General features: G+C 41.9%; 1 protein-coding gene and 2 long non-coding RNA genes across 10 annotated transcripts in view; 2 read left to right on the top strand and 1 right to left on the bottom strand.

Moving 5' to 3' along the window:
- LOC309494548 overlaps positions 1 to 1,785 on the top strand; it is a 42,592-nt gene extending 40,807 nt beyond the window's left edge. For all 5 annotated transcript variants that reach the window (XR_014204343.1, XR_014204344.1, XR_014204345.1 and 2 more), the window contains one exon: positions 854 to 1,785. This is a non-coding gene — a long non-coding RNA (uncharacterized lncRNA). The remainder of the gene's footprint in view (positions 1 to 853) is intronic.
- LOC309494520 (CD48 antigen-like) overlaps positions 1 to 13,924 on the bottom strand; it is a 68,549-nt gene that overhangs the window by 43,300 nt on the left and 11,325 nt on the right. The window contains exons 3-4 of one of the 4 annotated variants that reach the window (XM_082163952.1): positions 11,217 to 11,253; positions 10,214 to 11,018 (exon numbers count right to left, since the gene is read on the bottom strand). The exons of 1 other annotated variant lie outside the window; for it this stretch is intronic. In XM_082163952.1, coding sequence (XP_082020078.1) covers positions 11,000 to 11,018; positions 11,217 to 11,253 — 56 coding nt within the window. In that variant the 3' untranslated portion in view covers positions 10,214 to 10,999. Of the gene's footprint in view, positions 1 to 10,213; positions 11,019 to 11,216; positions 11,254 to 13,924 lie in introns of those variants that run through there. 2 more of the 4 variants (XM_082163950.1, XM_082163949.1) reach the window with 2 other exon arrangements.
- LOC309494574 lies at positions 2,339 to 9,580 on the top strand. The gene is made up of 2 exons (XR_014204375.1): positions 2,339 to 2,537; positions 7,754 to 9,580. It is a non-coding gene; the product is annotated as an uncharacterized lncRNA (long non-coding RNA).

A 13,924-nucleotide genomic window follows, 5' to 3' on the forward strand; every position in this document is an offset into this window, starting at 1 on the left:
TTTTTTTTAGTAGAGACGATCTAGCGCTGAAATGTGTTTTTTTAAATCAAGTGCTCAAAGTGCTCGTTGCCGCTGCGATCAGTGGCGCGGATACACTGTTTTCGCGTGTGGTCTAGTCTCGACTAGTCGAGCCACGAACGCCGTGCTACGTTAGATTTCACAAACATAATTCCTATCGACCAGCTCACTTAGCACGGCGTTCGTGACTCGATTAGTCGAGACTGAGATGACGCCTGCCTGTAAACGCGTAATGTACTGTCTTTATAAAATATCTTCTTATTAAACTGCCTGTACACTTACAAAGTTCTCAATGCTTCGGATTGCATGCAGGGACCCTCATTATGCTACCGTGTTAGTGTGAGGCTATTTTGAGCCTTGTTAGTGGTGTTAACTAGCGATTTACTTTTACTTACTCTGTGCCCCATATACTAGCGTTATAAGCTAATCTGTTTTTAGAGATAAAACTCTTTACATTCGATTTTCATGAAAACGCATCCCAGGGAACGATCGACTCGGTAACCATGTGTTAATTACCCCTAGGTTCATTTTTCACCGGAATTGTCCTTTAAACGACAAATTAAAACCCCATGTTGCCTACTATTTAAATCAATTACTGGACATCGTAATATTATTGTACATATATCTGATTTAGCATTATTAGCAACCCCCACCCCACCTGTCCCACCCACTTTTTAAAACAAAGTTACGCCACTGAATTTAACGAATGTAAAATACTGTACATTTGTTTTTCAACCTGGTCTGTATGATACTTTGTAGTTAAATTTCCTTTATTTAATTTCTTGTGTAGCTAAAAACATAATTGTTTTTCTTCATATCCAACTTTCCTGTGCAGAAATCCTGAACGAAGGTCGAAAAGGCTGAGATGAAGGAAACCAAACGTCTACACACTCCTCCAAGACTGCTGAAGTTCCTGTATGAACAACTGAAAACCCATGTTAAGTTTAAGCTTTTGTCAAATCTCGTGATGGACCTTTAACTGAACATACCGAAGAAGGAAAGTTTTTCACGCAAGTTCAAAATGAAAATAATGTCATTAATTACTCACCCTCCTGATGTTCCAAACCTGCAAGACTTTAGTTCATCTTCAGAACAAAAATTAAGATATTTTTAATGAAATCTGAGAGCTTTCTCTTCCCCTGTTGACAGCTTACACAACTACCACTTTCAAGCTCCAGAAAGGTAGAAATTACTTCATAAATTTGAGGTTAAACCACTGGAGTCACATGGATTATGTCTGTATACCTTTCTGAACCTTGAAATTGGTAGTTGCGTAAGATGTCAGTGGAGGGACAGAAATCTCTCAGATTTCCTCAAAAAGATCTTACATTTTTGTTCTGAAGACGAATGGAAGTCTTGTGGGGTGTGGAACAACATGGGCGTGAGTAATTGATGGCAATTAAAATTTTGGGTGAACTAACCCTTTAAGGAATATGGTGTTCTCTTACAGGAAAATGGCATCAACACTAACATTTCACTCTACTATTGACTGTCTAAAGCTATTTTTAATGATAAAAGCAGCCGACCTGTATTCGTTTTCCATTTGTTTTTGTTTGTTTGTTTCTGTATTGTATTTGTATTGTATTTGAAAATGTTTTGAATCTTGACTTTCACAGTTTATGAAGTTTTTTTCAGAGAATTTTGTGAGCTATTTGGTGCAACACCAATATTGTGCAAGTACCTTCTCATGTTTTCTTTTTTTAATTCTGTCTCTTGTTTGTTTAATGTCTAAAAACTTATTCCACAATGCAAGCACTTTTTAATGGTGCTTTGTACATGGTTTCATTTGTCATATATATATATATATATATATATAAATAATGTCTTTACCCATTTAATGTATTTAAGAATGTTTACATGAAAATTTGTACAAAAACAAACCATGTTCAATTTGTATATATCGTTCTTGAATTATTTGCCACCAAAATATATGCTATAAAATTTCTATATAAGGTATATATTCTATATATATTCTATATATTCTATTTCTGTATAAGGATTATCCGTTAATAGTACAGAAAATGTACTGTTAATATACAGAATTTTCCGTTTTAGAGGTGAAGGAACTGTCCGTAATTTAACGGAAAATGTCCTGGTAATTTTCTGCCAGTAAGGCAGATTTTTTACGGAATTATTTTTAAAATAAAATTATTTTAATAATTAATTAATTAATTAAATAAAAAAATGATTTAATTTTCCGTTTTTTTACGGAATTATTTTTTACAGTGTGCACACGGAGTATGTGATAAACGGGCGTAAAGCCCTTCTGGATGAAAGGAAACTTCATCACCCACTACTTTCACCACCTCTGTACCTAATAATTAAAATATGAGGGATTATGTTAGTCAGCATTCAACAAGAAAGTCTAGTCTAGCTGTGTAATTTCAAGGAAGTGTGTATATATATATATATATATATATATATATATAGCCCTTACTTGATGGTAAATGAAATTAGAAAATAAAAATAAGGTCAATACAGAAACTCTTCAGTCTCTTCCGTCATTTGATATTGTCACGGTTCATAAATCCATTGTCTTCTTCTTGTCTCGTGTTCTGTTGTCATGTGTGTGTTGTGCATTGATTGTGTGGGCGGGTCGTCTGATCAGCGATCATCAACAATTAAGCTCATCACTCCCGTCACCAGCTGCAGCTCATCTCATCACCCCATAAATACTCACCACTTTCTCATTTCCCCTGTCAGATCGTTGTATGTGGTTTCCCGGTTGTGTTCCCAGTCTTCGTGTCGAGTTTGTGCCTGCCCTGTTCCTGTTCCTGTTTGTGTTCCCTTGGATTTGGATTACTCGTCACCTGGGATTCTCACCGCACCACTTCACCGTCTGCACTGGAACATCTGACCATCGGGGTCCCTGCGTTACCATCCTGTGTCTCAGCTGTTATTTGTTCCTTGTTCTGTCACTTCAATAAATGAGTATACTTGCAATTGCTTCCTCATCTTTTACCGTTACAGAACGATCTGACCAAAAGCATGGAAGCAGCGAGTGGTTCCTCCAGTCCCATGGAGGATTTTCTGAATCAATGCATGAAGAGAATGGACACGCAGGAGAAGAATCTCCATGAGACAGCTCGCGCTGTTCAGGCTCTGGTAACGCAGGTGTCCGGGCTCACCCAGCAGCTACAACAACCACAGGTTCCCACTGCGCCACCCGCACCGCCGATTCCCCCACCACCATCAGCGGACCCATCCCAGTCAGAGCCCCGCCTGCCGATTCCGGAGGCTTACGCAGGTGAACCCAATTACTGCCGGTCTTTTCTGACCAGATGCTCTATGCATTTTTCTCTGCAGCCCCGTACTTTCCACGACGAGCGAACCAAGGTCGCGTTTGTTCTGGCGCTTCTGACTGGGAAAGCGGCGCTTTGGGGAACGGCGGTGTGGGAGAATCAGGAAGAATGCTGCTCCTCGTTCCAGAGGCTCTCCGAAGAAATGAAACAGGTGTTCGACCGTTCCGTGTCCGGACGTGAGGCTGCCAGAGTATTAGCCGACCTTCAACAAGGAGAAAGATCCGTATCTGACTTTTCGATCGAGTTTCGCACTCTGGCAGCCGAGAGCCAATGGAACGAGGAGGCGCAGTGGGACATGTTCCTGCATGGGCTGGCTGACCGCGTCCAACGAGAAATCTACGCCATGGACCTTCCGGCCAGATTGAGTGATCTCATTGCCCTGGCGATAAGAGTGGATGGTCGTCTTTCTCGAGCTGATCGACGTCTGCAGTCCCAGCGGGTCCCGGGAGGGATCGAGGGACAACGATCCAGAGAGAGGGACGCGGTCAGTCCCGTCGAAGATCACGAGCCCATGCAGGTGGGTCGAGCCCGGCTTTCCCGGGAGGAGAGGGAAAGGCGGAGATCCCTGGGCCTTTGCATGTACTGTGGAAGAGCGGGACACTTTGCTTACAGCTGTCCGTTAAAAGGCCCAGCCCGGCAGTAAATATGAGGCTACTGTCGGGTGGGATCTCTGCCGAGAAGACCTCATCCACATCTACTCTCCTTCCGGTAAGGCTCCGATGGTCCTCTCACCTTCACGACTGTCGAGCACTTCTGGACTCTGGGGCTGAAGGTAATTTCATGGACTACACTTTTGCACTCAAGTTTCAAGTTCCCCTCAGATCCCTCACACATCAGATTGCAGTCCACGCACTCAACGGTCAAGAACTCCCCACCATTTCACTTGCCACCGAAGACATCACCCTCATCACATCAGGCAACCACACCGAAACCATCTCATTCTACATCATGGACACTCCTCTTGCACCCATCGTCCTTGGTCATCCCTGGCTCACCCGTCATAACCCCAGAGTGGACTGGTCATCACAATCTGTGTCTTCGTGGAGTAGCTTTTGTCATAAGTCTTGTCTAGTGTCTGCCTGTCCGTCTGTTTCTGTCCCTGTGTTTCAGGAGGAGACAGTGGAGTTATCTAACGTGCCCGCGGAGTACCTGGACCTGAAGGAGGTGTTCAGTAAGTCTCGGGCTGCTTCTCTTCCTCCGCATCGTCCCTATGACTGTGCTATAGAGTTATTACCAGGTACGTCTCCGCCTAAGGGCAAGTTATATTCACTCTCTGTTCCGGAGAGAGAGGCCATGGAGAAATACATTTCTGATTCTCTAGCAACGGGGTTCATCCGTCCTTCCTCTTCTCCAGCGGGGGCGGGATTCTTTTTTGTGGGGAAGAAGGATGGGTCGCTGCGACCTTGTATTGACTACCGGGGGTTGAACAACATCACGGTAAAGAATACTTATCCTTTACCGTTGATGTCTTCAGCTTTCGAGAGGTTGCAGGGAGCATCTATCTTTACGAAATTGGATTTACGAAACGCTTATCATTTGGTCCGCATCAGGGAGGGGGATGAGTGGAAGACCGCTTTTAACACCCCCAGGGGGCACTTTGAATACTTGGTTATGCCTTTCGGCCTTTCCAACTCCCCAGCGGTCTTCCAGGCACTTGTCAATGACGTGTTACGAGACATGGTCGATCAGTTCATTTATGTCTACCTGGATGACATATTGATTTTTTCTTCGTCTCTCCAGGAACATGTGCAACACGTCCGACAAGTGCTTCAGAGGTTGCTAGAGAATGGGCTTTTTGTCAAGGCGGAGAAATGCGTTTTTCATGCACAGTCTGTTCCTTTCTTAGGTTACATCATCTCGGTTGAGGGAATGCGCATGGATCCTGAGAAGGTTAAGGCTGTGGTGGATTGGCCAAACCCAGATTCCCGTAAGGCCCTACTGAGGTTTCTGGGGTTCGCCAATTTTTACCGGCGTTTCATTCGCAACTTCAGCCAACTAGCCGCACCTCTGACCGCCTTGACCTCCCCCAGTACTACGTTCAGGTGGTCAGACGCAGCCTCGGCTGCGTTTGCCAAACTGAAGGGTTGCTTTGTTTCAGCCCCCATTCTGATAACCCCTGATCCATCACGTCAGTTCGTGGTGGAGGTCGATGCGTCAGAGGTGGGGGTAGGTGCAGTGTTATCCCAGCGTTCTCCTTCAGACGACAAGATGCATCCTTGCGCGTTTTTGTCACATCGTTTATCCCCTGCCGAACGTAATTATGACATTGGCAACAGGGAGTTGTTGGCAGTCAAGTTAGCATTGGAGGAGTGGCGCCACTGGTTAGAAGGGTCGGGGGTACCTTTTATCGTCTGGACCGATCACAAGAATTTGGAATACATTCGGACTGCTAAAAGATTGAACTCCAGGCAGGCTCGGTGGGCTCTTTTTTTCGGTCGTTTTGACTTTACTCTCTCGTACCGCCCGGGTTCTAAGAACATCAAACCCGATTCTTTATCGCGCATTTTTGACCGTTCCGAACGCCCGTCTACTCCCGAGTGCATTTTACCAGAGAATCTATTCATCTCTTCACTCACATGGGAGGTCGAATCGAAGGTCAAGAGGGCCTTAGAAGGGGTAACGCCTCCGACTCGTTGTCCACCGAACCGTTTATTTGTGCCTGAGGGTCTACGGTCCAGCGTTATTCAGTGGGGTCATTGCTCCAATGTGGCTTGCCATCCAGGAGTTAATCGTACTCAATTTTTAGTCAAGCAACGATTCTGGTGGCCTGGTATGGCTCGTGACGTTCACAGTTTTGTTTTGGCTTGTTCAGTCTGCGCCATGGGTAAGACTTCCAATCGGCCCCCGGATGGGTTACTTCAACCGCTGCCGGTGCCTTCGAGACCCTGGTCCCATATCGCTCTAGATTTTATCACCGCCCTCCCACCCTCCCAGGGTCACACGGTAGTTTTAACCGTGGTGGACCGGTTCTCGAAGGCGGCCCATTTCATTCCCTTGCCCAAATTACCCTCAGCCAAGGAGACAGCGTTGATTGTCGTTAACCACGTCTTTCGGCTTCATGGCCTGCCGACAGACGTGGTTTCTGACAGAGGACCCCAATTTGTGTCCAAATTTTGGAGAGAGTTTTGTAGACTTCTGGGGGCGACTGTCAGCCTGTCCTCCGGGTTCCATCCCCAGAGCAATGGTCAGACCGAACGAGCCAACCAAGATTTGGAAAGAACGTTGCGATGTTTAGTGTCCAAGAATCCTTCCTCTTGGAGTCAGCAACTGTCTATGGTGGAGTACGCCCACAACACGTTGCCAGTGTCATCCACGGGCCTATCACCGTTTGAGTGTAGTGTAGGGTACCAGCCACCTATTTTTCCTAGTCTGGAATCCGAAGTCGCGGTCCCCTCCGCCCACGCCTTTGTCCAGAGGTGTCACCACACTTGGACTAGAGCCCGTGAGACTCTACTCCAAGTGGGGGCACGCACCAAGGCCAAAGCCGATCGCCACCGGCGTAGGCCTCCCGTATATGTCGTCGGTTCCAAAGTGTGGCTTTCTACTAAGGACATTCCGCTCCGCTCCGTTTCCAATAAACTTGCACCCAAATTCATTGGCCCGTTCTCTGTCACTAAGATCATTAGTCCGGTGACAGTCCGCCTCAATCTTCCTCCAGTGTACAGGAGGATTCATCCCGTCTTTCATGTGTCTAAAATTAAGCCCGTTTTTTTTGCACGCATTAATCCGCCAGCCCCGGTTCCCCCCCCGCCGCGACTCGTAGATGGGGAGACTACTTATTCGGTTAATCGTGTTCTGGACTCGAGGCGAAGGGGACGCGGATTTCAGTACTTGGTGGACTGGGAAGGTTACGGTCCGGAGGAGAGAAGTTGGGTACCTGCTAGAGACATTCTGGATCACTCCCTTATCGATGATTACAATCGACAGGTAAGGGAGCCTGGGAACGCCAGGAGGCGTTCCTAGGGAGGGGGGTACTGTCACGGTTCATAAATCCATTGTCTTCTTCTTGTCTCGTGTTCTGTTGTCATGTGTGTGTTGTGCATTGATTGTGTGGGCGGGTCGTCTGATCAGCGATCATCAACAATTAAGCTCATCACTCCCGTCACCAGCTGCAGCTCATCTCATCACCCCATAAATACTCACCACTTTCTCATTTCCCCTGTCAGATCGTTGTATGTGGTTTCCCGGTTGTGTTCCCAGTCTTCGTGTCGAGTTTGTGCCTGCCCTGTTCCTGTTCCTGTTTGTGTTCCCTTGGATTTGGATTACTCGTCACCTGGGATTCTCACCGCACCACTTCACCGTCTGCACTGGAACATCTGACCATCGGGGTCCCTGCGTTACCATCCTGTGTCTCAGCTGTTATTTGTTCCTTGTTCTGTCACTTCAATAAATGAGTATACTTGCAATTGCTTCCTCATCTTTTACCGTTACAGATATTGAGTACAATACTATGATAATAGTTCACTGATTCTTGAGAGTCGGGACAAAACACGTTTTAAAAAACTTTTTTTAAAAACACACACTATATCAATTAGTTATATGTTTCTGCAGAGAAAGGTCTTAGCTATTTAACCATGTAAAGGAACAGGTTCTAAATAAAAACAAATTTTTAACAAATAAACATGTTTCCCTTCAGAACTGGATTTGTGTCAACTCCGTCAGACACACTAAAAAGTATACAATTTTAATTCTTCCAATCCAACAAGAATCTAAAGTTCTGAAGTATATTGTAATAGTGTTTAGTTACTCTGATATGTAAAAAAAATCCAATATATAAACTTAAGTTGTGATTTCACACTATTCTGAAAACTCAGATTTCTAAATATTTGCATTTTCAAACTTTGATTTTAATTTTAATATTGTAAAAACAAATTCCTTAAAATAAACATAAGAGGATGTAGATCAGATGGTCCTTTATTACAAAAACAACATAAACTGAAGGAAGAATATTTTTTCCCGCAAAAAAATTTACAAAAACATTCATACATCAAACGCTGTTGACGAAGATCTGACGGTGTTGACGAAAAATGTTTGAATGTTTTACCTCAGATTTGTGAAATGTTCACCTGTTTGTCATGATATGTTCCGACAATAAAGAGTAGTTTAAAACCACAATTAACGCTCTGTTTTCTACAACTTTCACTTAGGAGCAAAAATCTGCCTTTAAACTTGAAAGAAAGAAAGATTTGACATTTATCGTGATAATTATCGATATCGACTGATATAAAAAAAAATTATCGTGATCATTTTTTTTGGCCATATCGCCCAGCCCTACACTGGCTTCTCATTTCTCTATCTCTGTCTCTACATATATAAATATATATATTAAAGTGCTGGCAAAGTTACACGTTACACAATAATAAGCAGACCACTGCCTGCCCATTCTCTACAAGTCAGATGCGTATGGTTAAATAATGTAATGCATGCTATGTATGTGCATTTATGTGTAGTGAAACCCTGAAATAACAGTTTAACCCTTCACTATATTCACAAATAATATTATATTCGCACATTAAGAGTTGACATAAGGGCATGTATTTTCCCGCCAAAACATGTATTGTACACTGCAGCTAGATAGTTTTTCCTCAGTTGCTAGCTGTCCCAATAACCTCACTAAACTGCTTAAATTCAATCCACTATGGTTTAAAAAAAAGTATCTTAACAGAAAGATGGTATTGACATGGTGCAGCTGTGACCATAGGAATATTGACATTGTTTGTCTAAAATATATAAAAAAAAATGTAAAACGCACCAAAGCATGTGTGGTAGTGCTGCATTCACCACAGGAAGGGAGATGAAAAGGGGTCCTCAGGGATATAGCTGACCATGCTATTTCCTGATTTAAAGAGCTTTATGAAAAAATCTGACGGAGTTGACAGAAACTGAGGACACAACTTTAATAGGCAGATTTTTATGGAAAATATTGTTTGATGTTCACTTCATGCATTGTTTTTTATATTTATACCCCTTATTTTTTATTTGATATATATGTTTTCACAATTGTAGAGCTTTTTTAAAGTTTTTTGGGATGGTTAATATTGTGACCTCTTGCTGAGGACAAGTGCAATAACATGGACCTTCTAACCACAGACTATACATTTAAACAAATTTTCCCCAAAAAGATAAAAAAGTTTATTCTAAAAATCAGATAGGTATATACAATTCCTTTAGATTTAACTTTGTAAGTATGTCAATCATGATGAATTTCTTAATTTTTGCTATAAATTAGACTTTTCTATGTGGGACATGTTTTGTCCCGACTCTCAAGAATCAGTGAGTTATTAGTTACTTATAAGGGCAGATAAAGTTCAGCGAGTGATCTACTGACGACGTGCAAATGCTAGAATGCATTTAAAAGTTAATGGCTAAACGTATCTTTACAAAAGTTCACAATGCCGCTGCAGATGAAATATAATGTGGACAACATTGAAAAAAATACATTTTTGTCAGGTTAGATACTGATAATTAATCACTCAAACATGTCTGTAGTTTTTTTTAACACTTTTCACTCGTGTTTGTTGTTCTAACCGAATCCTCATCCAACGCGCGATGGGTTGTGGGCAATACATAATGACCAACACAACAGCATAATGACCAACACAATCTACCAGTAAATCACCTTGTGTGATTCATTTAAATAATCTCCTCTGCCATAAATGTTGCGCCTTAAAGGAAAACTCATGCAATAATGAAGGTCCACCGCAAAATAACCCTGTCCATCCTTTTCAGATCTAATTTTTCACAGCGTGTCTTTAGTAAATCCTGACAGTAGTTTTTGAACGCCAAAAGAGGAACCATAATTGCACTGGAGGAAGCTGTTAGTAAATCTGACCCTAACTGTTTAGGTTTGCCAAGAACGGCGTGTTATTTCCATGAACACGTTAATAACTCACCTGAAACAGCTCCTGTGGTGAAGAACACAACGATGGAGATCAACGTCAAGAGTTGAAGTGACATTTTTGTTAGAAAAAGTAGCCTACACTTTATTCACTTGTCTTCGAAACTTCGAGACAGAGACACAAACACACCGAGGCGTGGTGTAAGAACAGAGGAAGTTTGAAAACGCCTGGCATCGTGTTGGTCTTCCACTAGTAAAGGGTCACTGCTGCCATCTTACGTTCATTGCAAATGTGTGAAATTAACCCGTTTGATCCCAAACTTTTCCCAGACATGAAAATATCCAAATGAGGTGTCATTAGTTGCCCCTGGAAATAATCAATAATAATTTTTATTGTGAACAATTGTGACCGGTGGGATAATGTGTATAGTACACAGTATACTGACAATTCTTATAGCCTATATCGGCCCAGTTATTTAACACATTTTAAACTCTTTCATCCACTCTTTAAAAACCTTTATACAACACTTATAGAAATACTGAGATAAAAAAAAAATAAAGAAAGAATAAAAATACAACCATCTATATTTTCCCACCGGTCACTATTGTTTCCATCAACTTCTTTGCTCATTCTATGACCACACTCAACAAAACTGAATAATTGTGAATTCATATATGAATACTAGACACTTTCAAGATAATGTGTACCAAAAATCTTTGTAATGTCTTTATGTTAACATTCTTTAGGCACAGAGGGTTAAGAGCAGATGGTTTAGTAAAATGTGTCGAGAAGATCCACATGTGGCTTTGCATTTGAAGGTTCATGATGAGCATCAGTCATTCACTCATGAATGTCACTTCTGAGGAGAAAAAAAAAACTGTAAATAATGCTTGTTTTTAATGTACATTATAAAAAACATACAGTTCCTTGGATGCTGATTGGTCACAGCTGCACAGAACCCATAGAGACCAAGATTAATATTTTATATATATATATATATATAAAGTTGCATACAGTAAAGATTTTTTTTCACAAGGAATAAAGAAAATACACTTACTCTACTAGTGTGTCTCCCAAGCTAGCAGCAGAAACACCTTAAAGAACAGTGACAAATTAATCATTTACACTATAGGCATTTACAGTCAACATGAAATTATAATCAACCCTATTTATACTAAATACACATTCTTATTTGTACTGCGAATGATTAATGAGCTGCTGACAAAATTAAATCCTGTGTAAGTCCAATCAAGTCCTGCCTTACAATATCTGCTTTCACAAAGAATGTGACATTAGAAAGTAAAAAAGGTTGCAAAAACAAAAACAGTATTCTAGTGACTTGTTTCAGTAAATAAAAATTTTAAAAAATGAAACAAATGAAAGAAAGCTACAATTAATATTAGCTTTAGAAATGCAATAGAAACTTAAAGGGATACTCCACTTTAAAATGAAAATTCTGTCATACTCACCCTCATGTTGTTTCAAACCTGTATGAATTTCTTTCTTCTGCTGAACAGAAAGGAAGATATTTAGAAGAATGTCAGTAACCAGACAGTTTCTGGTCCCATTGACTTCCATAGTAGGAAAAAATATATACTATGGAAGTCAATGGGACCAGAAACTGTCTGGTTACTGACATTCTTCTAAATATCTTCCTTTCTGTTCAGCAGAAGAAAGAAATTCATACAGGTTTGAAACAACATGAGGGTGAGTATATGATGACAGAATTTTCATTTTAAAGTGGAGTATCCCTTTAAATCATTCCAGAAAAGTGATGAAACATAACAAGAAGAAAAAAAAAAAGAACACTTTCATTGGTTTCATTTATGGCTTAAGGTTTATATATCAATTACATCACAGTATTTAAACGTGCACTGCAAGGGAAGATTTTATGCAGGTTTTCAACATGCATTTTTCTCATTTTATTGGGTATGCAATATTTGTATGGTAATAACCAAGTTTTCCTCCACTGAATGTCATATATCATAGTAATTGAGTTTCGAGACTGAGAAAGTTGACGAATACATTTATTATTACATTCTTTAAAAACGAAACACGTCACAAACATAAACTGAGATAGTCGTTTAGATATGACTCGGGGGTAAGGGATGCTTTCATCAAAAACATTATAAAGCTTGGAATAGAATTCATCACAGAATTAAATTCTTTAAACGGAACAGGATATTGGTATATACAGTATTCATAAAACTTTCATATGACAAAACATTACAATTAGGGTAGAATAGATCAGCAACAAAAAAATAAATAAATTAAACCAATTTTTTCACAATTTGCACTGATCTTTGAAATGAATACCTAGCAACCATAAGAACAGCTGAAACAGCAAGTGAGGGAGAGATGGTACAAATTGAAAATATTGACTATTATGTATGACAATAAAGGTAAACTCGGTTTGGAGGACAGTCAACTCCTGAGTCAAGCTGGAACTGAGGAGGGAGACATTCTCTCCAGACGGCACATTCATTTCAGTAATTTTCTCCTCTTCTCAGTGACCGTTGAAGCTTTATACTACTTCTCTCCCGTCACCAGCCAATCACAACAGGTAAAAAATCCACAGAGTGAATAAGATGGCAGTCATGAGGACCTGTTAGTGGAAAGCATGTCCTCATGATGGGAAAATGCCATCCATCCAGCCATTTTCTTCCGCTTATCTTGATACGTCCAGACTTCCCTCTCCCTAGACACTTCCTTCAGCTCTTCTGGGGTAATGCCGAGGTGTTCCCAGGCCAGCCGGGAGACATAGTCCCTCCAGCATGTCCTATGTCTTCCTCGGGGTCTCCTCCCGGTGGGACGTGCCTGGAACACCACCCCGGGAAGGCGTCCAGGAGGCATCAGGAACAGATGCCCGAGCCACCTCAGCTGGCCCCTCTCGATGTGGAGGAGCAGCGGCTCTACTCTGAGCTCCTCCCGAGTGACTGAGCTCCTCACCCTATCTCTAAGGGAGCGCCCAGCCACCCTGCGGAGAAAGCTCATTTCGGCCGCCTGTATCCGGGATCTTATCCTTTCGGTCATGACCCACAGCTCATGACCATAGGTGAGAGTAGGAACGTAGATCGACCGGTAAATTGAGAGCTTCGCCTTACGGCTCAGCTCCTTCTTCACCACGACAGACCGGTACAGCGACCGCATTACTGCAGAAGCTTCACCGATCCGTCAGTCAATCTCTCGTTCCATCCTTCCCTCACTCGTGAACAAGACCTCGAGATACTTAAACTCCTCCACTTGAGACAGGAACTCTCCACCAACCTGAAGTGGGCAAGTCACCCTTTTCCGACTGACAACCATGGCCTCGGACTTGGAGGCGCTGATTCTCATCCCAGCCGCTTCACACTCGACTGCAAACCGTCCCAGTGAACGCTGAAGGTCCTGATGCGATGAGGCCAACATGACAACATGATCCGCAAAAAGCAGAGACGAAATCACGTGGTCCCCAAACAGGACACTCTCCGGCCCGTCTGCGTCTAGAAATTCTGTCCATAAAAATTATGAACAGAACCGGTGATGCACTGGGATGACTTACAAGTCTGAATTACTGCCGGCAATGCGAACAAAGATATTTTTTGAAGAATTAATATTTTTTGAAGAATGTTGGTATCAGACAGTTGATGGACCCCATTGACTTCCACAGTAAAGAAAATACTATGGAAGGGGTGGACTGGTCATCTGGGAGACTGACATGCTTTTTGGGCCGATTATACATCTCATAATTTATTTATTTTTGTCTGACAGCCCATAAAAAATCAG

Source organism: Leuciscus leuciscus (assembly GCF_965113295.1).
Source record: "Leuciscus leuciscus genome assembly, chromosome: 3".
In the NCBI taxonomy this organism is placed as follows: Eukaryota; Metazoa; Chordata; class Actinopteri; order Cypriniformes; family Leuciscidae; genus Leuciscus; species Leuciscus leuciscus.